This window comes from Manacus candei, unplaced genomic scaffold (genome assembly GCF_025592945.1).
Source record: "Manacus candei isolate 608988 ecotype Guabito, Panama unplaced genomic scaffold, ASM2559294v1 h1tg000014l, whole genome shotgun sequence".
Taxonomy (NCBI): Eukaryota; Metazoa; Chordata; class Aves; order Passeriformes; family Pipridae; genus Manacus; species Manacus candei.
In genome coordinates this window covers 40,367,262-40,392,081 of record NW_026138062.1, presented here as the reverse complement: position 1 = coordinate 40,392,081, position 24,820 = coordinate 40,367,262, and the positions used below count along the sequence as shown (strand labels likewise).

General features: G+C 37.3%; 2 protein-coding genes across 2 annotated transcripts; both read right to left on the bottom strand.

Annotated features, from left to right (window-relative positions):
• Positions 1-1,480: 1,480 nt before the first annotated feature.
• LOC127467654 (matrix metalloproteinase-27-like) lies at positions 1,481-8,635 on the bottom strand. The gene is made up of 10 exons (XM_051779844.1): positions 8,390-8,635; positions 7,789-8,027; positions 7,026-7,174; positions 6,801-6,929; positions 4,839-5,000; positions 4,544-4,667; positions 3,556-3,686; positions 3,170-3,329; positions 1,856-1,959; positions 1,481-1,661 (listed from the first exon to the last, which is right to left on the bottom strand). The coding sequence occupies exons 1-10, from the start codon at positions 8,546-8,548 to the stop codon at positions 1,561-1,563; spliced, it is 1,458 nt and encodes a 485-aa protein (XP_051635804.1). The 5' UTR covers positions 8,549-8,635; the 3' UTR covers positions 1,481-1,560.
• Positions 8,636-13,956: 5,321 nt separating this feature from the next.
• On the bottom strand, positions 13,957-20,721 carry LOC127467656 (interstitial collagenase-like). Its single transcript, XM_051779851.1, has 10 exons — positions 20,558-20,721; positions 19,340-19,584; positions 18,873-19,021; positions 18,657-18,782; positions 17,780-17,941; positions 17,296-17,413; positions 16,492-16,625; positions 15,304-15,463; positions 14,315-14,415; positions 13,957-14,094 (listed from the first exon to the last, which is right to left on the bottom strand). The coding sequence occupies exons 1-10, from the start codon at positions 20,660-20,662 to the stop codon at positions 13,994-13,996; spliced, it is 1,401 nt and encodes a 466-aa protein (XP_051635811.1). The 5' UTR covers positions 20,663-20,721; the 3' UTR covers positions 13,957-13,993.
• Between the last annotated feature and the right edge of the window lie 4,099 nt (positions 20,722-24,820).

Here is a 24,820-nt window from a genome sequence, read left to right as displayed (position 1 = left end):
CCATCAAAGACATTATAAATTCCACCAATACTTATCTGTCTGCAAGTTAGCTACTCTAAGCTAGTTGACTGGCCTTCATCTGCAAAGAGATGTTTTCTCTGGGGGCTGAAGGCACTGGTTTGTCCCAGAACAGTCTTTGAGTGAGATGAGATGATATGAGAAATGTGGAGAACTTCTCCCTTGTCTTTCGGTACAGGGATCTTCCCTAACTCATGTAGATATGTAGCTAAACAGTAAGTAGTCAGATGAATCTCGCTCAAATGTCTACCATTTCATCTTAATTTAAGGTTAAGTTTTGTTAAGGATTAGATTGTAATGGTGTTCATCATGATTAGTTTTGTAAATCAGTGAAACAGCATATTTGAGCCTCTGCTTTGGTTTTCTGGTGGGAAAAAACCCTGCAGGTTTCTCATGGCAATAGCAGCAAAATGATGGTACTCCTGCTGTTTACACAAAACTATGTGGGAAAGGTTAGTTTGGGGTAAGTCCATTGTTGTAAAAGCACGTAGCAAAAAGAAATATTTTACTCAAGCGTGCAACAGGTGTGTTAAACAGCCTAATATGTGAGAACCAGAGAACAAGAGGACACACCAATTCTGAGATCAAATACAGCCAGCCACGCAGGCAGTATGGCCAGCCATTTGGCAGTGTGTTCTGGGCCTGTCTCCAGAACTGAATGTAAAATAAATACCTGGAGAGGATATGACTGTAACTCTATAGATTTTGTCTCATCTTGTGTGAGCCGTTTGATCCATGTGTAATGGCAGCATGCATTAAATCTCAGATGTATTTTCACTTGAAGCACATGGTTTGAGTTAGTGGAGCAAAGATTGTGCTCTGTGACATTGTAGTTGAATCTATTTCTTTAATAGGACAGAGCTGATCTGTGAAGGATGTCATTCACAGCTTTACAAAAAGTGGCCACTGATGAAATGCTAATTGGCTATGCTATAAAGGCAGATCAGGGTGATTATCAGGTGAGATACTGTATTTAGACCCTGGGGCTGGAGGGTGATTTTGATGTCAAAATATTGTTATAATGTGAAAGGAACAAGGCTGCAACGGCTGAAGAACAGGAGAAGATACAGGAGAGAGGACAGAAAAGCAAGTGACTAATGAAAAGCCTGGCTTGTGCAGATGGAGAGAAAAGATCACTCTTTGGAGAGAAAAGAAGCAAAATACAAACATTGTATGTTGGAAGGATATTAGCACATTAACCTACAGTCTTTCACACATCAGAAATATAGTTTGTCTTCAATAGATGAAACAGAAAACAGTGACATCAACCAAAACCAGTTTATTGACAAAATATTTGAAAACCCCTCTGGAGTATAAACTAATGAATTATGTTGTACATTTTGTACTTGTGAAAAATGCTGTTTTGTTCTAGCCTTTGGAGATACAATTTGAGCTGACATGTTCTTTCATTAAAATACATGAAAACCATTAATGAAAACGACTCCTGTTGCCTCTTCTGTACGTATAGTATTGTATATATTAACAAGTTCTGAGATCACCAGAATTATTGTCTTTTGCTGAATGTAAGAAAGTTTAATGATATTAACAGTTAAACCAACTGTTACTCTTTATTTCTCGGATAACCTTTTTAGCAATAGGGTCGAATTCCCACTGTTTCAATTCATGGAAGAAGTAGAATAATCCTGGAAATGAAAAAGCAAAGCATCATGTTATGGATACAAGAAATAGCTTCATTTTGACAATCAGGGAACACAAAAGAGAGCATCTCTTAATTTCTGTCTTTTGCAGGATACAGCAATAATGATATTCATCATAACTTCAGAACTTATGATCTTTAGAAGTAAAGTGATTTTACTTAAAAACTCATTCCATTTACCTTTCTTTTGAAAAACAGCATCAACCCTCTGGCTAATTCCTGGAAAGTCATCGACTGTCAGTCTAGGATAACCCTCCTCCATGGACTGGCTGTTTTCATCAAACCTAAATCATATGAAGGAGGATGTGTAATTTTACACAGAGTTTTGACATACAGTTAAGCAGATGCTGAAACATGCCCACCATCTTCAGCTTGACTGATTTCACTGGGGTCACAACAGAAAGTTGTATTATTAGGTCACAGAAATATCTGCAGGATGCTGGCCGTTGTGTTTTCCATGAGGTTGCTACTTGTTTGCCCATAAAGGCAGATATAGCTCCAAAAAAGCACCTGAAGTAAGAAAAATTGAAGGAAGACCCACATTTTTGACAGCAGGGATGAGATTTACCTCCTCTAATGATAGCGTTGTGACAGACAGTACATGGAAACTGAACAGATTAATTTCTGCTATAGTAACTGCACATATTTATCATAAGAATGATAAAATATTGTAGATGGTCCTCTACTACCTTACAGATTTAGATGGAGGAAAGGAAGCGGACTTATTTCTAAAACAATCAAGTTGTTCCTAACTGAGCCAGGACAATTTTTGTGAGATGGAACTGAATTAAGGGGGCTGAAAGGAAAATCTAAAAGGTTCTTCCAGTTTTGAGAAACCCTCTCAGGAAAGAAAAACAAGGAAACAAGCTAGCCTTTGTTTTACTTCTCCTTGGATACAAGAAATATTTTTCACAGGGACATGAGGTTAAGAGAATGAGTTATTAAGTAAGAAATGTGTGTTGTGGTTTTCTTGCATGCTATTGTCTTGTGACCAAGGCAGTAAAGTAGCAATGCAAGATACTGTGAAGAATCTTTCCAAAACAATCAAAAACAGAGGGCAGGAAACCACATGAATCTCAAAATCCAGCTGACACCATATGTCTCACTGAGGAACCCCACAATTAGTCACGATAAAGTCTGTGTGACCCACATATGCTCCTGGTTGCCTGCAAAAGGCCTTTGCAGCCATTGTTCTTGCACACAGAAAGAATCTATCAACTTACCAAAGCTGACTTTTGCTTCCACCTGCTTGGTGTTTCGGTATTGGGAGTCACTCATGCCAGTTTGGGAATAGGGTTTAGAAGAGAGACATTGAAAATCCAGTGCTAGTCAGTCAAAGATGGGAAAGAAACTCTCACTTTTATTTTTCTAAATAGGGTAAAATAATCCAGGACTTTTCAGAAATCAGAGAAAGCCTACACAAGCTGTCCCAGCCAGCCTTCTGCTGAAGAAGGTTGTCTTTCAGACCTTTATTTTCTGGAGACACTTTCTTACCTCCAGTACTTGTCACCTATGAAAAAGTCCGTCTTCCCCGTATGTTTATTACAAACAGCTGCATCAATTTTCTTGACTCCTTTAGGGAAGCCCAGTGTGTTGATATTCTTTGGATAACCAAGCAATACCTGATATCCGCTGATAACCCAGAATTTATTGCCTGTTAAAAGCAATAAAAATATTTAGTTTCACCTGTCATTTTCAGACAGTAAAAGGAAAAATACACTCCTTTTTTGTAGGTTGTAGGAACGCTGGATGAAATGTTCTAAATTTTTATCTTATTTATTTGAAAAGTGAATTTTATGCCCACATGTCTACTCTTTCTTCCTCCCTTCTTCCCAAAAAATTAAAGTTAAGAAAAAATTAAAGAAAATCTCATACTTCACCTTTGAAAAATAGGATCTGATCTTTCATGTTTTCATATGCAGCTTCAATAGCAGGTGGCAGAGTTGGCCAGAAGGCAGAAATTAATTCACGTTCAGCTTCTGAGTTATCAGGATAGACCCGCCATAAGTGCCTGATTTAAATATGAAACAGGTTTTATAGTACATAATAAACCACAGACATTTCTACATGTACAAAAGAATGTGAAAAACGTTGTAATTTACAAGTTCTTTCTTGTTAGTGGAATGCAACCTGGGTTGATGTGTCAGAAAGGAAAACACTCTCCACAATGGTAAGTGTGGAGTTTTTTATTCTGGCTTCTTTCTGGCATTACCCTTCTCATTGGTACTGATTGATTAATGGGATCAGCTATAAGCAGCTGAAAATTTTAGGTTGTACCATATAGTAGGAGAGTTATAGGATCCCAGATAAGCCTTTCTGTAAGCTACTAACCAGATTAATTCCCTGGATGACTTTGGGCTTGCAAAGATGACTGGAGGAGAGATTGGCTCAACTATATTTTCAAACATACTGATTTCTTATTTAATTAATTAAATGAGTTAAATTAATTATACACTTAATTAGGTGTTCAAGGCCAGGTTGGAAAGGCAATCTGGTCTTATTGGAAGTGTTCCTGATTAGAACTAGATGATCTTTAAGGTACCTTCCAAGACAAACCTTTCTATGATTCTTATGAAATAGTTGCAGCATTTATTCAAGTCACTACTTGGTGTGACCATCTACACATTTGGGAATAAAGTCTTATTGATATTGAGATGCTTTCTGGAAAAAAAACAAAGCATGTTTTTTCAGGGGACCATGTAAAAATATTAATATAATTCATACTTGCTTAAAGTTTTATTTCCATGAAGTGAAATCTGTTTGTCTCACTATAAACCCCATAACCACATGAACCACAAAAGTATTCAGTTTTTGTATAAACCGAGAAAAAATAAACTCCATAGAGACAAATGGCATTTCAGTATTTACCTGTGCTTTAGAAAAATGACTTCTCGTCTAAGTGTAGTTATAGCATCAAAAGACATTTGGGAGCCACAGGTTTTAGGTGAGTTAGGAGTGGTTGGCCTTTTATCTGGGGCATTTGGTGGTGATCCTGAGGGAGACATTTTAGAAAGAATACATCAAATTGTAGAAACGTTAAGGTTTTCACATATAAATGCATTTTTAATATATAAGAATACAATTATTTTTATGGTGAAACTTTATGAAAGAGATTATTTCTCTCCTGCTTATTTTTTTTTTTAAAGCCATGGATTTTACTCACCATAAATGGACTGAATGCCACTTATATCATCTGGAGAGAGGGGAAATTCACTGAGGCTGCTGTGGGCATAATTGGGGAACATGAGAGCCCTCTGATCATTAGAATGGGAGAGACCCAGGGCATGCCCAAACTCATGAGCAGCAACGAGGAACAAGTTGAATCCTTAAGAAATTGATAGAGAGAAGAGATTAGTCTAATTTTTTTCTGCAATTGGCTGATACAATCACAGCAAGGCTGCTGCTCAGTGAAAGTTTTCATAAAATGTATTGACATTCGCTGGGGTATGCATGAACATATTTTTTATAGGATAAGGTTATGGTCTTCCCCCACTACAAGGGAGTGGCTTTTGACTCTCTTTCTTTCTGTTAGCTACTGAAAGTATGTGTGTGGCATGAGTAGATGTCTGGAGGTAAGTGTGGGTGCAGCTCTGAAGAATGTCCTGGCAGGGTTTCCTGGCTGAGGTAGAACAGATTAGATAGTGAGTCAGATCAAACTAACAGCTCTCCAGGGTAAGAGTAGGACAACGCACTCCATGCTCATTTCAGGTATCAAAGTTTCACACATCAAAATTTGTCACCCTCCCTTCTAAAATGTGAGAAAGAAAGATGAGATCATGAACAGACAAGGAAAAATAAAATGTTAGCAGAATGATTTAGCTTTCTACCATTAGGACTTTAAAGAATACGGTTTCTTTATAGCCTCGTCAAACAAAATCTATTTTTAAAATATTATCCTTATACATGCTTATTCTCCATGAAATATGTCAACACAGTAAATAGATAAAAATGGAATTTCCTTCAACATGCATCCCTCCAGGTAACACGCCTTTCTGAATTGGGGAAGAATGATCATCTACGCTGCAGACCAAGAGACAGAAAATGTCTACAGACTTAGTGAAGATCACTAGTCTGTGGCAGAGCACAGGACTGGTCATCGATTGCCCAAGAAAGGCTTGCTGAAGCCAAGATATTTGTTTCTCAAAAAGCAAACAAAACAAAGCCTCATTTTTTCCACACATATTTCCAGTCAGACTCCCCCTCTCACGAGTTGTCTGCACTCTCCAAGTTCTGCAATGTCTGGCCACTGGAGCCGTGCTGCTGAGGAACAGCAGCAAAACTGGGGTTGATCCATTTAGTCCCAATGTGGGGAAAACATTGTTTTATCACATGACATGTCCACTCCTCATGCCTTTTGTTTTTTTCCCATCACAATTAACCCACACTCTCCTCCTCTTGCAGTGCTCTTACAGGACCTTCCTGCTCATTAGCTACTTGCTCTTCCTGTGGCATGACCTTCATTCCCCTGCTGCAGTTACCCTCTGCAGTTTTCCATCCCAAAAACTGGATAAGAAAAGGATAATGTAGCTGTGTACTGACAGATGTATCAGAGGCTGTATGTGCTGTACGGCCAGCCCAGAGCAGATGAATCCCAGTCAGATAGTTGAGTACTCAGTGTTACCCTCTCTGCTGCCTATAGTTGAACCTATCTTGGAATTATTAATGAAGACTCTTCATTATCGTTGGTGGCTGTATTGATTTTTAGGTGATAGGGATCTCCTCTGAGGGCTGCTGCGAAGCTTCCTCTGCAGTCTGTGGTTCTGCCAGGCTTGGTTTTCACCAAAAGGGGAAAACGTCAGAAAGCTTGATTTGTGAAACTCTGGTAGGCCCTACCAGCCCCCAGGTAAAAGTGGCCATGTTTGTAGCACTCCTACCTGAAAAGTGTTGTCCCATTGGTATTTTTACCAGTATTAAATAAGAACTAGAGTAGAACTAGAGTAGATCGGGCTGAGTTTATGTCTGTGTCATTATAAGTATCCAGGTTGGAGGACGGCCTGTAATATTCTCAAACTGCTCTTATGGTTGATGCTGCGTTTCATCTCAGTCTATTCTTTCACTTAAATAAAATCAGAAAGGAAATTATTCATCCACACAACACTTCAGAAACCTTTTTTTTTTGACCTACCAGCTGAACCTGTGGTCCAATCTTCATCCTCATCGAAGTGTACATCACCACCTAAACCATTGCCAGGTGGAAAGGCATGGGCAAGGACTCCTAGGGGGCCATCAAAATAGCGAGGGCAATGTCCATGAGCTAAATAACATGAAGTTGAAGCAAGATTAAGTTTATGTTATGATAACTGGAAAATCTATAAATTAATCTTACCATCGTATGCAGTCAGCATATTACCTTTGGTCCCAAAAGCAATCATTATATCTGCTATTCCCTTATGAATACGAGTGAAAATCAGCGGGGTAACAGCACTCCACACTTTAAATGCCTTCTGGATTGCTTTATCCACATCTTCTTTGCTCATATCTGGTGTGTAGTTCACAATTCTATGGTTATGAGAGTTTAAGTATTAATACCTAATATCTGCAGAAAAAATTCCCCTAATGTTTTTAAGATGATGAACAGAAATGTATAAGAAGAAATTTAACCTGTAAACCAATAGCTCCCAAGATTCATCTTGAACTGAGCGAGTTTGAGGTATGTTTGATAACTGTTCAACGTCTTTTTCATTATAATAATGAAATAATAATAAATACACAGTATCAGTTTTTTCTCAAAATGGCTCTTAGCCAGGAGGTTGTCACTTGAGCATGAGGAAAGTTATCTCCTCAGGATTCTGTGACAAATAAACTTCATCTTATTTTGAAGATAATGGAGCTTGTACAGGGTGCAGTTGATGTTTCCGTTTGGCTCACAAAATATTTGTCAGGAGTGATACAGGGCAGGCAAACCACTGTGGTTGACACAGAAAATGTGGAACACCCGTCTTGACTCTCAGAAATTCCTCTCAGGAGTATGAACAGCTAAAAGCTGGGGAAAGATAAACATATTTGTATTCCCAACTGTAAACAATTGCTATAAAAGTTATACTTAAATATAACAAAAGTGGACATCCACAAACCTAAAATTTAAACTTAGACAGTAATTACTGGAATACCACCTGTACGTCAGTTTGGTTTTTTTCCATCCTGGCAGAGTAACACCATAGAGACCCACATCAGGAACTCCACACCTGGGTTTCTTCATCATTTCCAATGTCTCGTTATCTGGTTTTCCAGTCACTTTCAAACCAAAAAATTGTTGCATTTTCTGAAGTTTCTCAGCTGTGGATTTAACATTTATTTTCCATCCAAGTAGATTTGGATCTGGTTCAACAGTGTAGAATTTACTTAAATAGTCCTAGTGAAAAGAAAAAAAACAAACACATTTCACATTTTGATCTGTTTCATAAACAAATACCTTTGGACTGATATGTTTGCATACTTTGATGGTAAAATCTTCTACTTGTGATTTTGCAGCATCACAGATATTTTCCTGCAGTTTGCAGCTAAAAAGAAACAGATGAGATTGTCCCTGACTCTTACTTACTTGACATTTCCAGTTTGTAAAAATTTACCCTATTTTAGTAAAGTTTGGACAACAGCCTTCTATGCAATAACATTGTCTCAGAAAGACAGTAAGTTTTCTGTGCAGCTGGAACACACAGATTATATCTAAAAATAGAGGGCTCAATAGATCTCAGATACGGACAATGCAGTTACCTGTACAAGCTTTGCATCTTCTTTGTTGTCTTTCTCTGGGTGGCTGGGAAGAGCATTAGAAACAGCTGCACATGTTAAAAGCCAAAATGAAAGATCCTTCATTCTTACTCTCTTTCCTGTCCTGGTAGGAGAGCAGTCTGCTTTCCTCTCTATGTGCATACTTTCTCATATCCCACTCAGTTCGTACAGTTATGGGGTGCTTTGTAGAGTTAACTGTATGCTGACTCAGACTTTATCACGCTCTGTTTACCTCCACACATGCTATAACTCTGTGCTGACTAACATAATAAAACTTAATTAAACCCATCCGATTTCTCAGTCATCTGAAGTCAGTTAGTACTTGAACACGCCCAAGCAGCTTGGCTACAATTTGAAAACCAGCACTCAGTTTTAGTTATTTTACACTGACTTAGAAAACCTGAGCAATTTCATGCCAGATAAAATGGTGAAAAAATGCAAAACCTGTCCTGACCCAGCTGTGTGAAATGGGGCCACAAAATGTAGAAGGGCTCTTAACCATTAGCAACCTAGAAAATGAAAGTTGTGCGGGAGATATGAAGCCCATTAAAAAAAAATAATTAAAACTTTGGCAGAAATTACTGTAAGCAGAAAATTTTCTTTTAAAATTGATTCATAAAGTGTTTTGGAAAATGGATGAAAATGCAAAATAACTCCCCACCTCTTCCCTGCAACCCTTTGAAAAGGGGTGTTTCCTTTAAATTATACAGTAGAATCCAAGATATACGTAAATGAAAAAGATTTTACCTTATAAATCCAGCCTAAAAAATGTGAATAATCTTGTATCTCTGTCTGCACATATGTATGTATGTATGTATGCATGTATCTATCTATCTATCTATCTGTCTATCTATCTATATATCTTTTATCTATCACAAAGTTCTTTCATCACAAAAGTTTTTTTTCAGTTTAACCACATTAGCCGCAGGGGATATGATTATTTCCTGTCTTAAGTAATTCAGAATAAGGGAAGTTTCAAAAGTCACACAAGCTGTGACAGATTATGGGATTTCACCCTGTGCCAGCCAAGCATCTTCCTCATCCGCTGGCAGCAAAGGGAGCTGAAGGTGTTTGGCACCTCAGAGGAGCTCTGACAGCACGTACCCAACTTTTACAAAACAGTTGTAAGAAATGCCTTCATGTCAGACGGTGGCTTTTTCAGAAAATCCTTTCTTCCCTGTTTTTGGCTTTTTTACTGTCACTTGCAGCCAATTTTTCTCCAGATGGAGGTGTTAATGATAGATTTTTCCATCTTAATAGCCTCGTTAGTTAAACTTATTTGTCAATGGCATTTCTCAGCTACAATAAAAAAATAATCAAACCCTTCCCTTGATTTGTTTTTATTATCATTGCATTGTATGGATCCCATTCAGTTCTGTAACTGAAGTACAACCTATAACAACAGTTGTTCTGAGATAGAGAGCTCAACTGAGCCGATACTGGAAATGATGTGTGCATTTTTTCAGAAGTACAAACTTTCTTTTTTGAGACCTGTCTTATGTTTTCTAATGGATATGTTTGTTTGTCTCAAAGGTTTCAAATCTAGAAGGAATGACCATGGTGCTACCATCTGACCGTGTACATGCATACGCCATGAAAGACAAAAAAAACCTGCTCAGTGGCTTTTGCATCAAATGCATTTTCCAATGGCACTAGAACACATTTTTGAAAAAACATGTTTTGGCTGATACTAATTTTATTTTATATAAAAATCAAGCACTACGAGCAGATTTGATGTGAACTGGGAGAAGTGATTATCTTTCTACCCACTGTGGCTGGCTATCAGATCCCCACAGCTTGTCTGCCATGTAGCAGTAGAAGGATAGAGACAATGAGAGCAGCTAGGTTAAGATCAACTGCATCTAACTTTATGCATTTATTAGTTAAGCATTCTTCTATAGAAAACAGAGAAATACATATCTCTGGAGAGTGATTCAAGCAACTACCTTAGAATAGGATGATCTGACCTCTGTTGGTGCTCTCTGTCTTCATCGAAACAACTAATTTAGTCCACATTTCCTAGTTTCAACTAACATTAGTGTTTGCTCAGAAGACATTTGAGTGACAGGTGATGGAGGTCTACATCACACAAAGCAGTACCAAGGTTTTGCAACTTGGCCACCTACATAGCAGCCAGTTCCCACTGCCCGTGGGAAAAAGACCTGAATATGTTTTTTTGCAAGCAATGTTTCACAAATACCCCTATAGCTGGTCTTGAGGCCTGGGAAAAGAAGAAGCTGTATAAGTTGCTTCTGGTTACGGTTTCCTAATGCTTTGTATAGGCAACTTCTGGCTGTAGTTTCCTAATGCTTATCTTTGACATTTGTTAGAGCTGGTGGATATTGACCTGCATCATGACTTCTTTTCTCCCCTTAGAATTGGTTTTATCCAGACAGCAGCAATGTGATCTATGTTTTAATCCAGAGAGGTCACTGCCTGTCCTCATCACATCAGTAGTACCAGGTGACATTATACAGAGCATCACAGGAGTCAGCAATACTGCTGCATTGTGGTGATCTTAACAAATACCAGCAGGGATTCAACATTCCTAATTGTTCACAATGTGGGTGTCTGTGAGTTAACTGTCTAAGCTTGCATTATATCAACAGAAATCTAATCAATGTGGTCAAATGGCATTTAGAGAGCATTTCATCTCACCACATGTAGGAAGTAAACCTTAGTAGGATGCTCTCAGGAGCTCACCAAATGTTTTAACAGACACCATTGACTGTGGTGACAACCTAAGTTGATCAGATGAAAACACTTGGGCAGCAATTAAGCTGCCTAAAATGTGATTTGTTGTGCTTTTGAGACAGTCTAGTGAACCTAAGACATTGACACAGGTCTGGTGTCTGTGATCCAGAACCTAGAGGGGACGTGTGGCTTCTAGACTGGTGGTTGGAAGCCAACTGGAAACCTTCAGGTACCTTAATGGCACTAGAGAACTGTTCAGGTATCCGAGCCACTACTTTTCAGGCTCAATCCTTCCATGGAGTCAACAAACTTGAATCATTATTCAAGCTGAATGAAAAACATGGGACAAAAGTCAGATAATCTCTCTGACCTTTGACAAACCTTTAGCAAAGACTACAGCCTATGAGAGCAGGATTCAACAACCTGAGAATAAGTCCCTAGAGACAGTACAGGCTCTGTGGGACTTCGGTAAGTGATGATCTCCCAGAAATCCTGTTTCATACCTGCATGGGTTGCTTGGATACCCTAAAGCACCTCAAATGCACTAAACACATTTAGGGAATTGAATTCCTGTCTGGGCAAATCTGTCTCAGATAGTAATTATAGGGGCTATGATTACACACTAAACCTGTAACAAGACAGTAGGGAGTGGTACAGTGCTTTAACATAGTACAGTAATTACAAATAGGACTGTAAACTTATTAAAAAGGAGTAAAAAAATGGTAGGTGATTGTGTGGACTGAGTTGGAAACAACACCTGGATTCCAAATTACTGAAAGTATGTGCCTGAAGGCAGACAAGAGTCACTGGTACCAGAGGTGCCCTCCTCCTAATGGTGTGGCTGGGATGGAGCAATCACCACTCTCATGAAGGCAGAGGAAATATTCACTCACATAAGCACAGGTAACATTTCTCACAAAGACATCACTTCATTTTGAGCTCTTGGTCTTCCTGCAATTGGGAAATAACGCAAAGCGATTTCAAAAATGTGTCTGGCAACTAAAAATAAGAACTTCACAGGATACCAAAAGGCATGGCTAAAAATATGCCATTAGAATCTCCATCCTCTTTTTAACTTCTTTATCTTCCGTGGTTTGTAAATTACTCTTTATCTTTCTTTCCTCTAAAACATAACCACTTCCGTACCCCTTGTCTCCCACTTAACATTTCTCTGCCCCATGACTACACACTACTTCTTTATTCTAGAGAGGGATTAACATTCTGCTCTAAATCTGAGGAGCTCTTTTGGCATTGCCTTGAGATCTTCTGTTTCTACATCATATTTGTAGGGGACATGTGCTCCCAGTTTTTAATTTTTAATATATAATTTTTCTATTAAGAAATATTATCTTTCCTTGTAAACCTTGTGTTATGTTTGTAAACCTTCCTGGCTAAAAATACCAACATGATCTATTTAGATTTATATACTTCCCAATCAATTTTTGGTTTAATTGTCATTGTTAGTTCAGCAGTACTGGCTTACTTAAGAAAATACATTTAAATAGCATTGCTACAAAGGCTTGAAATTAGAGAATTGGTACCTACAATACCTTGTGAGAACAGGATTCACATAAGTTGACTTTTAATTAAAGCCTTTGATTTGCTGTAATTTATTTTTATTTTTATTATTTTATAATATTTTCTTAGGTGTTATAAAGTATATAATCAAGTTAATTTTCAACTATACAATTTATTATCTTTGAATAGTATTTAGATTAACTTTTACCCCCAAATTTATTAAACATAAGAACTACCTAGTCTGTTCTTTATTTATGAAGGATATAATTTAATAGGTTTCAAATACAGACAGATAAGTAATGAAAAAAATGAAACATATATTTTTATGAGGTTGCACATTCTTTTCTCAAATATAATTACTTCTATTACAGTAATCTCAAACCTTCTTCTGAAACACGTTGAATAATGCAGGTGTTATACAAGATAACACATTTTGTGTTGGTCATATGTCTTTTGTTGTTATCAGCTGAGCTACAAAGATTAAAGAGAAAGTGGATAACCCTTCAAAAACCATTTTAATTGAGGGTATTTGCAAAAAATATGGTTAAGCTGGAAGTCGTCTTTTTCATGAATTTTTTCATCTGAAGTATTTTTGGCCAAGAATTTTCATTTTTTAAGCAAATTTTTTATTCTTTTACCCACTGAAATTAGGAGGGATTTACTAACTCCTGGAGTAGTAAGCACTTGAAAGGTCCCTGATTAAAGAGGTTTATGTGTTCGTTATATGAAGTGACTACCTGTGATAGCAAGAGACTTGCTTCAGTGATCTCAGGGGTCCTTTCTAATCTACAATTCCAGCCTTGAAACCAGTTTCTAAACCCAAAAATATAAGAACACACACCCCACACACATCACACCCCTCTGCCTACAGCTGCAAAGACATACACCCCAGAGAGTAGGCTAAGAGTGGAAGTTGGGGAGAGAGGAACTGAGGGTGGAATTAGACTTGTACACTGATGATAATGAGCTCCAACTGGTCTAATTGCCCATCAGGTTTTAACCAGGGTTTGTGTGGGTTGATGAAATTCAGAGACAGCTGTCTGCCCCTTTCTCTGTCTTTGGGGAAAAAAGATTTGCCATTTCCTGCCAGAATACATTTTTTTAGTGTTTGGAAGTTAGACTTGGCTCTTGAGCATTAGGGCAAATTAGACATAAAGGACACAATTATATGAGAAACATAATTTATTTGGGAACTTAACAGTAACAGGTGAAATTGCCATAAATTATATAAATGTATTTAGTTTAAAATAAATAATTGTTAATAGTATACTTCTACAGAATTTGAACAGAAATCCATTCTGACCCCGTAGTCAGGTAATGCTGAAAAATGCAGGACATAAAAACATATGGTGTGCATATGAAAAAATATTGCAATTAACAGTTAAACCAGCTGATGCTCTCCATTTGTCCAACAATCCGTTTGGCACGAGGATCAAACTGGAACTGAGTTGTTCCATGGAAGAAGTAGACATAGCCTAGAAGTAAAATTTAATCCAATTATATTTCAGAGGTGACTTTTTTCAGTATTTTGGAAAAATAAATCATGTCCATTATAAGCTGTCCATATATACTTGATATTTTTCATTTCCTTCTCATTAAGGTTAATGACAGCTTTCTGAAAACTTTTTAAAATTATTCTATCTACAGAAGCCCAAATATTTAAGTAAACACAGATTAAAGGTATGTTTTACTCACCATCTTTCCAGAAAGCAGCATCAACTTTGCCAATTTTTCCAAAGTCAGAGACTATTTTCCTGGGATAACCAGGATCCATGGATTTTTTCTTTTCATCATATCTTAGAACAAGAAACACCATTATAATTTGTGAGGAAGCAGAAAATATTTTGAAAGTCAAAAGTGAATTCGTACATGTACACAACTCTGCTGTTACTAAGAAGCCTTATAAAGATTAACTAAATTAGGTTTCTCACATTATGAATGTCCTGAGATTTGAAAATCCTGCTTATGGCAAAGTTTGCAACAAGGTTCTCAGAGACCTTGGGAACACAGCACAGAAATTTTTTAATGTATTTCTGGACTGGCAGAGCCTTCCTTAGCCATCACTGGCACATAAAAGAGTTTTTATTTCCAGGCACTGAATATCCAGTTCAATATAAAAGCAGAACAGAAAACTTTGGAGAAGAAGACAGTAGCACAGTCCTGAAACATTGTTGAATTAGTGTCAGCGATTCACTTCTTAAACAACGTTGCTCTCTGAAATTTGTCATGTACTTGAATTAGAAATACAACCAATTGTACATTTGGAGAATGTTTCTTCATAGAGAAATTTAATACAACACTCTCTATTAGCAATTCATTTTGTTTAAAATGTGAATTCAAAGTGGATATATTTGCATGGAACAGCAGCACCGTCATAGAGAAAAAGTGAGTAATTTATAGAAAACCACTCTTTAATTGAGCAGCTGCTTCACTCAGTTCCAAGCAATTACATTCCTGCTACAGGAATCCAATGTTTAGCAAAAAAAAAAAAAAAAAAAAAAAATCTATAGTAAAGTTGACATTTTCTAGCAAATGCTTAGGTTTTTTTAAGCTTTAGAAAATCACATTTAAATTTGTGGAATATACCTTTTTTAAACATCATTACACTTGGATTTTATAGTAATACATTAATCCCCAGGGACAAATGAAAATAGGCCTTCTGGTAAATGAACATAAAATCTTACCTCCAGTATCTGTTAGCTACAAAGAAGTATGTTTTTCCTGTGGTTTCATCACTGTAAGCTGCATTAACTCTTTTAACAGTCTTTGGGAACCCCAAGTGGTAGATTGGTTTGGGATAGCCACGTGCAACATCATATCCCCTGACAACCCAATATTTATCCTCTGAAAAATATAAGAAAATTTAATTTGGTTTTGCTATTCATAAGCAGCATTTACTTGTGTTTTAGATGTGTAGAAAATAATGTGTCTAGATGTCAGTATTATTCCTCTCAGTTTTCTACTTTCGAAAATTTTTCTAATTCTCACACTGGGACTACATCATGAAGACAACGGAAATATCTTTTGTTTTTGGGAGTAAAACATTAGAATCATAAGGTGTATGGATAGAACCTTCCCTAGATTTTTTTTGAAATGAATATAAAGTAATTGTCTGGATAACAACTTGGAGAAGGCTGGAGCTTGATCAGTTAATCCACTGACACTGGATTAGGTTATTGAGTTTATTAAATTCCTGCAATATACTATTTGATTAGAGAATCATATAATATTTTGAAAACTAGTCAGTATGCATCAGTTTAAACTATTAAGAAAAGCATATATATCTAATTAAAGTGCTTTGGTAATTTTAAGTGCAATGAACATATTTATATGTGGTAATATATCATGTACCTAAATATGTATATAATAAAGTTATTTGAGATATTTAAGGGGTGTTTGAGACCTTTAACAAAAAGGACTGATTTTTAATTCAGTGAACAATTATCCTCTCACAGTACTCTTTTCCTCTAACATTTTTTTTGGTAGGTTTTTTTTCCAAAAATATCACAAAATGTAACAAACATACCAGTAACAGTAGTGTAAAAAGGCCTGTATTTGTCAATTGAATTCACAAAAAATCCTTCTGCACAAAGTGAAGTACTGTTACCTGAAGAGAACTAGACCTGAGGAAGGGTAGCTGTTTTCATGTCTTGTTTTTCAGAGCATTAGGTATAACAGAGGGGCAAGTTTTCAGGTTTATGACCTCTGGAGATCCCTTACAGCAGTATGATTCTCTGGTTTAATTACTTGCAGAATTGTAAGATTCTCTGTTTCACTTCCTTAAAAAACACTTTGACTTCTGTAATTGCGTAGTTTGCAAAGGAGCAGGAAGTAACTGGTCAGAAAAAGTAGAGAATTTCAGATTCCATTACCTTTAAAAAGTAAAATTTCATCCTTTTCAATGTTTTCGTATGCAGCTTGAATTCCTGATGGTAATGTTGGCCAGAACAGTGAGATAAAATTGAGCTCAGTCTCTACCCTCGCAGGATGTTTGCGCAGCATATATCTGTTTTAAACAAAATTTATGTGATAAAATAATTCCACTCCTATCATAAATGCAAAATAATTATTACAGCTCCTGGAGTGTAACAGAGGAGAGATGAGTACTTGGGTGTGAATACTCCCCCTCCACTGAACATAAAGGTAATCTACAGCAACAGAATTCTTTATTTTAGCACCTCAGTTAAATGCTAAAAATCAGGCAAGTTCAATACAAGGTCTTCTATTTCTTTGTATATCAAGAAGGCTCAGACATAGGTTCAGTAACCACCTAACAAACCTCTTTCTACCTTGCCATGCTTTCAGTTCTGCCACTGCTCCTTAACTGAGGATGAGTGTGGGACCCACGGATGAGTGTGGGACCCACAGACACATTGCTGAGGGCCATATGAACGCTCTTGCTCATTACTTGAATGGAGTTCAGAGACAAGTCTGTCACAGTGGCCACAGTAGTAGAATAGCTGGAAGACAGCCTACAAGCCCTTGTCACTGTCCCTGCTCTTGTCAACTAGGGCTCTTAGGACTAATGATTTGAGAACTCTTGCTTCTGTAAATACACAGTAGTTTTCTAGTGCTTCTCTTTGTACTAGATTCCAGAAGGATAGCTTTTCCCCTAGTGGAATTTTTTAAATTACTGAACCTTTTAAAGGGGCAATATATATGCTTGTTGTTGTTACCTGCCCTTGAAGAAGAATATTTCTCCACGTAGGGTAACAATAGAATCAAATGTCAAATTTGGGTCACAGGCTTCTGGAGTTACGGGTCCTGTTGGCTGCACAGCAGCATTAGACTGCCCTGTAGGATGAATGTTTATTGTTTAGTGTGGAGAAATATAAAGACAGTGCTCAGAAGTTCTGTGAGGACACAAAGAACTCTTTTTACAGAGAATGAAAAGGGATACAATTTTAAAGTAAGTGTCATGACACACAGGATTTTAATGTTGGTAAAATCGGTTGCGTTCATCAGTTCCAAAATTAGTTTTTTGCAGAAATGGACTTCAGCTGAAGTTAGCTTCCAGGAATTTTCTCTCTTTCGTTATCTGCTTTTCAGTACCTGTTAAACATCTCATTTTGGTGGAATAAATGTATTTTTGATACATTCCTTTTATCATTTATCAGCCTCTCAAGTAGAAATATTAAATAAATATATTTGTTTTCTTACCATATATGGCTTGAATGCCATCAATGTCATCCTGGGGAAGAAGGAATTCATTGGGGTCTGTGTAGGAGTAAGCTGGATACATCAGTGCTCCAGGATCATTTGAATGAGACAGACCCAGTGAATGGCCAAGCTCATGGGCAACAACAATGAACAAATTGTAGCCTGTGGGATAAAAATCATACAAAGAAGGTAAAATCTATTTCAGTATTTAGCACGGTCGACTAAATAGGGAGCACTTACGCTTCCTCCTAAAATACACTAAAAGTACAAGAAAGATTGTAAGTAATCCTATCAACATCACAATTTAAAAATATTGTAACAGAAGAGTAACTAAAGAATGTCTGACCTTAATTGTGGTCTCATTTTCCTTTCTCTAGTGTTCTTGTGTCTTAAACACAAACTGTTTTTCCTGCTGTCACATAAACTGCTCAGATCAAGGATCATGCCAGTGATCCAACAGAAAAATGACTTCAAAACAAACACTGAGATTACAGTTTTGGTGATACTTGGACCACCCTAGTTAGCACCAAACTTTGAAGTGCTAGGTTAAGAAAGAGAAAGGATTTGCCTAGAGAAATCTCCCATCAGATCTACTTGTATGCAAGTTTTGACTTTCATCTGAAAAAAAGGTATTTTAAAATGCTGACTTTAAAATTATTATAAACCATTATGAACTAAATGTTTATATGCCATTATAAACGATTATAACCTAAACCCCTATTTTCTGCAAGGTAATACCTAAAAAAAAAAAGGCCACATTCTGTCTCTTTTGCTCACTTCTCTGCCTGTAGTCAAGCTCATGAAATAATAAGCATTACCTGAGCTAAGAACATCCAGGGTAAAACTATATAAATGAATCCAGTTACGAAATCCTTACCTCTTCCATCTTTTGTCCAAGCTTCCTCCTCATCAATATGCACATCCCCACCAATACCTTCACCAGGCTGGAATGCATGAGCCAGCTGCCCATTAGGACCATCAAAAGGAGAATTGTCACGGTGGTCTATAATGAAGATATAAAAAATCAGTTAAAATCCTAAATTGCTCCTATGACTGCAGATGGCTATTGAATACGCAAAGTTATCATTGTTACCTCTATAAGCAAAAGAAATCATTATATCTGCTTCTTTGTCCTCAACCCTTTGGAATGTCAGTGGTGTTACGTTGCTCCAGACACTGATAGCTTTTCGGATTGCTTCATCTACATCAGCTTTTGTCATCTTTGGGGTGTAATTCAAAATTCTTCAAAGAAAAACCAACACATAATAATATATTGTTAAGAATTTCATTGAAATTTCAGCATTTTCCCTGAACTTCAGCATTTTAGCTGAAAAATAATAACTTGTGAAAAAGTAAAAAATCTTAGACGTATCTTTTGTGAATGAAAATCAATAATGGCTTCAGTTTAGATACTGCCTTCCAGAGTGTGTCTTCTAGAAATCAATCACTCTATATGTCCATATATGCCATAGTATAATTACTTCAGACCCCCCGCACCCCAAAGTTGGGGTGCTAGATTTTTTGAATAAGATATTTTTGATTCAGATTAGGAAATATTACCTGTATGTCAGATTATTTCTTTTCCATTTGGGATTCCCTGCTGTGAACACATATTGCCCTATATCAGGTAAACCACATCTGGGTTTTTTCATCATCTCCAAAGTGTCAAGATCAGGTTTCCCAGTCACTCGTAGTCCAAAGAATGACTGCATTTCCTTGAGCTTTGCAGCAAGGAGATTTTCACCATGGCTTCTTAAATGAAGATTTCTATCCCTTTGAAGGTCATAGAAGTTCTCTAGATAACTCTGAATCAGAGTTTTAAAAAAAGAAGAGCATTGTGTCATATCAGTACTGTCTTGGGTCACACTAAAATTTTCTGAGTAATCATGAACTATTCCAATGTCGACTTGCCCTGTGTTTACCAGGAGTAAAAACAACCTATTTTCTCCAGGAAGTGGTGTGAGGAGTCAGGAATAATTTACCATTTTGCTATAGTTTTCTGAATTTCTTGTTTCACTGATGGAATATATGAAGAAATGTCTTGAAAATCTCATATTTACTATTAATAAATACTCCCACATTATTTATCATGTCCCTCTAACAGCAAAATTTATGAGGAAGCTTATATCTGGTCTCATTCAAGGAAATCAAGATTGGCAGTGATACTCCAAACAACCAGGTCTCCCACGAAAGCAGGTGATTACTAACAGAGAGTCAGACTTGGCAAATCATGCCTTTTATTTTTAGTTCCAAAATATGATAGTAGAAACTCAGGTCTCTACTAAATTTCAACACTTTTGTCTACAACAAATAGTGTTGTGTCTATGTGAGTGCTGTATTTCTCATAGATGTCCCTTTTTCCAAAATATTCCATGAAAGATCTATTCAGCCAAACATTGCAACACGTCTACTTCAAGCAAGTTTCCTTCTTTATGTTATTAAGACCAGTCATATTACAAGTTTCAAAGCACATTCGGAAACTCATATTGTTACTGAATTTGACTGTTTCTGCAGAGCCACAGAACTTGCTGCTAGAACTCATGCTTCAGAAGTTTTGTTGTTTTACTGGAAACACCAAAAGTGAAATATGCAATATTCAGATGACTTTTGGGTAAAAAATTTCCATATAATTTTCACACATTTTCTAGATTGATTGGGAAAGCTTTCTCTTGGAACCTCTGCAAAATGGTAAATCTTTAATTTCAAGCAATATTCTGTGAGTTTCAATTATAATTATCCCAAAGACTACCCTTTGAAATGCACTGAAAAAATATTTACCTCTACAAGCTCTAGGGTTTTTCCTTCATCTTCTGCTTCTGGGGCCACAGGAAAAGCAGAGGAGATTGCTCCATATAACGACAGAAGAAGTGAAAGAGTCTTCATCTTCGTCCAAGGTTCTCTGCCTCAGTTTCTTTCCTGAGCTACCGGACACATTTCTCAGCTTTGTTTATATAGCTAATAGTAAATCAGTGACAGCCTGACTCATGCTGTATAATATCCTCTGATTAGTAAAACTGATGCATAATGGTTTCATCACCAGGCAGTGACGCAATCTGTTTAATTTATGTTACTGTCCTTATCTTGTCCTAATCTTCTCTTTTGGGCAATTTTGTAGTGTGCTTAAAAATAAGGAAGTGTTTTTCAGATAAAAGGTGGAGCTACATTTCGTAGGTTTTCTTGAATTATGAATTTAGACTATTTATGGCACAAAGTCTTGATAAACTGTAGAAATAATAAGAAAAAACATGTAACAGCAACATAATATACTGTATGATAATGAACCAAATAGATGATACATATTATTTAATACTTAACAGACTACAGAATAATATGTTCTATTATGTAATAACAAAATACAAAAGAGAGTACAAAGAACTTATCTAGGAATAATCAACAGCATAACTTCAGGAGGACTGTTATCAGTTACCTAAAAGTTCTATCTAAAACAATCTTACGATGTTAGCAGAACTGAGTGCTAAAATTATTTAACATTTTTTTACTGATATTAACAAAAATCAGTCATGCTACTGGAATGCATAGCTGGGTTCCTATATGTATGGTAGGTGATATTTGTACTCTTGTTAGCATAGATAAGGTCTCAACTGCAACAGTGTGTTTGGATTCAGGTAGAGAGAGATGAGCTCTGGGAGAAAAAAACTCCATGAAACACAACAGGGATTTTCATAGAAGGAGTAATGAGGGGAGCCATGATAAAGGCTGATAAATATATGAAAGTTTTAGTAAAAAGGAAGCAGTGTCTAGTCTCCAAGACTTTAGAGTGCTCTTAAGCAACAGCGACTAAGTTAAGACATGAGGTTTGAGATTCTGCTGCCTGAGCATTGGTGTTATTTGTGATGCCTTAGGGAATCACACCTGACCTCCAGCTGCCCTAGAAGGATGCATGTCTCTATAGATTCTGTGTCATAGCAGCCAGGCCTGGTGGGTGTCTCAAGTACAGGTAAATGATTAATGAGGTGAAATATCCTTTAAGTTTTGGTTGTTTGGTTTTTTGTTTGTTTGTTTGGGGTTTTGTTTGGTTTTTTGTTTGTTTGTTTGTTGGTTGTTTTTTTTTTTGCGTAGATATCTGTAAGTTATTTAGGTCTCTAAATTCCCATTTTGGACTATGAATTCTAGAGAGCAATTCAACTGACCATAAGACATGGACTTTAAAATGAGATGAATTGCTGTCTATGCTTCATTGACTGTATTTGGTTTAAATACCATGGACACATGTGGGAACCTATGTTGTAGACCTCTAAACTGAGGAAAACAATTCTGACTGCAAGGACAGCTAAGCACCAGAGTATTTGGCCTGAAGTGGCTGTGTATTTGCTAACTCTGGAACCTGACAGGTACAGGTTGGACATCTCTCAGGATGGTTTTGATGTTTCTGTCCTTACTGGAGGTAAGGAGCCTTAAAAGGGAAACAGTAAATGTTAGTGTGAGAGGGAAAAATACAAATATACATCATTATTTTAATTATGCTGGAAAATTCTTCACTTAGTTTCTCAAATGGCATGAAAAATAATGTACTTAGTGTGCAATTCTAGATTCACTGTAGTGTAGCACCTCCTAGTTATATCTAGGTTCAACAGAGCATACATCATTCCTGGGAAAAGGAAATTACTTTATACCTTCCAATGTGAGTCACATAGCTTGCCTGGAGTGATTGACTGAAGCTAATACAGGACACTTCAAAAGCAGAAGCAACATTCATGTGCTGGGATTCAAAATGACTAGGACAATATTTCCTCAAAGGGTACAGCTGTGGTAGATGTAAACAAATTCAACTTCCATATTCATGGTTCATAGTCCAAGGAAACCTAATTATTGATTATTCCTAATCTATGTTGATTTTCAGACGTGTACAAAAGGAATTTTATGTGCTGGGTACCTCTCCAAAGACTTTGCTACAACTCACATAATCCTAGAATTTGTGAAATGCTGCTTAACTTCTCTAACTCAGTTTTTAAACTAGTCATACCTGTAAATATTTCTCCAGTTTTTCTGTAGGCTGGTTTATATAGTTCCTGATTTAATAGCTTAATTTCTTTTTTTTTTTCTAAAAAGTGGTTAATTTTTTATTTCTTCTATTTTTTTTAAAATTTATTTATTATCCAAAGGCATCATAGACATGTCTAAATACATACAGGCAAAGAAGAGATGCAGATTAATCAGATGTGTCCAGTGGCTGAGACAGGAACATAAGGAAATCGTGTCCTGTGGCTTTCACAGAGAGGTTCTTCCACCTTGCAAATTTCTAGAAAGGGTCTATGGCCAAATTTTAATGTGACCAAGAGGATACTGAGTTGGACAGAGAGTCAGAGGGGACATATAGTTGTTTTCCATGAAACTTTCAATAAATTACTTTCCAAGTCAGCTAATGGAAGGACTAGAAAGTCCTGGGCTCCAGCACTAGCTATGGGAGCTGTTTATTCATTTGAAGAGTCAACAAGTGAAAAACCTTCAGCAGTATCAGGAAGAGGAAGCAGAAGCAGTGGCTTCCTCCTGTCTTGGGATTTTCCAGTGTTGGGCTACAAAGTCATGTCTCGTTTCACCATTTGCGTTGGTTTCCTACTGCGTGTTCTTTGGCACAACTCCCTGGAATCTGTGTTGAGGGGAAGGGCAGAGTCTGGCCTTCAGAAAAAAGCTCAAAACCCAACAGAATGAGACATGAATATGCCAAAATGAAAGTGAGATCCCCTCAAAATACATGAGAATTGTTACTGAATGCCAAGTGGTGCCTACATAGTTCCTTATTTTGCCTGAGGGACCATTGCATTGCACCTGCATCTGACTGTCTTGGCCTCTCACTAAACCCAGTTTCTAGTAATTTTCCCATGTAAGGGATTCTATCCTGCCTCTGGGGGTCTCAGTGAGAGCCTCTAGGGTTGGACCAGGGGCTGAAGGTCCCTGTGTCTGTGGTGCTGTGACTGCAAAGATGCATGGGCCAGTCCATTGGATACATATGTATACATGCATGTCCCTACTGGGAATACAAGTGCAGCTTCACTGCTGGTTGGACCTGTCATCATGAAGCTGCAGCAGCTTCACCTCTCTCAAGATGCTTGGTTTGGACAACTCCTAACACATTGTCTCTGCCTGAAATTTTCTTAAAATCATAGCATTCTAGAATCATGGAATGGTTTGAGTTGGAAGGAATCTGGACCAATTTGCTGAAAGCCTTTGAACGCTTCCAGGGAAGGGGCATCCATTGCTTCTCTGGGCATTCCAGCGCCTCACCACCTTCCATGTAAAGAACTTCTTCCTAAGATTTAACCTAAATCTCTCGTATTTTAGTTTAAAACCATTTGTCCTTGTCCTGTTGCTGTCTGCCCTTGTAAAAAGTCCCTTTCCTTCTTTCTTATGATCCCTCTTTAAGTACTGGAAGCCCAAAAGAAGTCTCCTTGAAGTCTTGTCTTTCCCAGGATAAACAATCCCAGCTCTTCCAGGCTGTCTTTATAGCAGAGGTGCTCCAGAGGGGCTTACATGGAAAATCTCCATGTAATCAAAGGAGATAAGTAAAATTGACCCTTACCTATCCCCAAGAGTTCTTCAGAGGTAGCTCCTGTCTGGACCACAGGCATCAGTGCCTCACTCAGATTGTCCTCTATCACCTTGTGAGGTCTGGTATCTATTTGCTAAGCCACTGCTAAACCCAAATGGGTGCCTAAGGAAGAGGAGGTGACACAGTTGTTTTTCAAGGGTTTTTCCAGTGTACACCCAGGCAGTACAGGTTTGTGTTTCTCTGTATTGGCAATAATCCTGCTTTATTTGCACACTTCTTCCTCAGCAAAACTGCACCCTTGTTGCTCATGCTGAGGCAAGAGACCTCAAAGTGTCCCTTTTCTAGGTACTCTACTCACTGTTTCTCACTCACTAAGTCTACATAGGAATGTAAACACTGCCAGAGGTCTACCCAGTATGATTTCCCTTTTCAGCATTAATTGAAAAAGGACATTTAGACAGAAGCATTAAGGGAAGCCATATTTCCCCAGAAGACTTTCCCAGCCTCAAAAAATTTTCTCTCTCAGTGATTTC

Bases quoted from the DNA above. Each gene is read 5' to 3' on its own strand.
- LOC127467654 (XM_051779844.1), bottom strand. From the start codon at position 8,548: ATGCACATAGAGAGGAAAGCAGACTGCTCTCCTACCAGGACAGGAAAG. The intron at 5,001-6,800 runs GTAGGTCAAAAA...CAATTTCTTAAG, and splicing joins TTGGACCACAGGTTCAGCTG to GATTCAACTTGTTCCTCGTT. The intron at 3,687-4,543 runs GTAAATACTGAA...TATTTAAATCAG, and splicing joins GTCATTTTTCTAAAGCACAG to GCACTTATGGCGGGTCTATC.
- LOC127467656 (XM_051779851.1), bottom strand. From the start codon at position 20,662: ATGAAGACTCTTTCACTTCTTCTGTCGTTATATGGAGCAATCTCCTCT. The intron at 18,783-18,872 runs GTAACAATGATA...TCTTCATTATAG, and splicing joins GATTTCTTTTGCTTATAGAG to ACCACCGTGACAATTCTCCT. The intron at 14,416-15,303 runs GTAAGATTTTAT...TCTTGTTCTAAG, and splicing joins GTAGCTAACAGATACTGGAG to ATATGATGAAAAGAAAAAAT.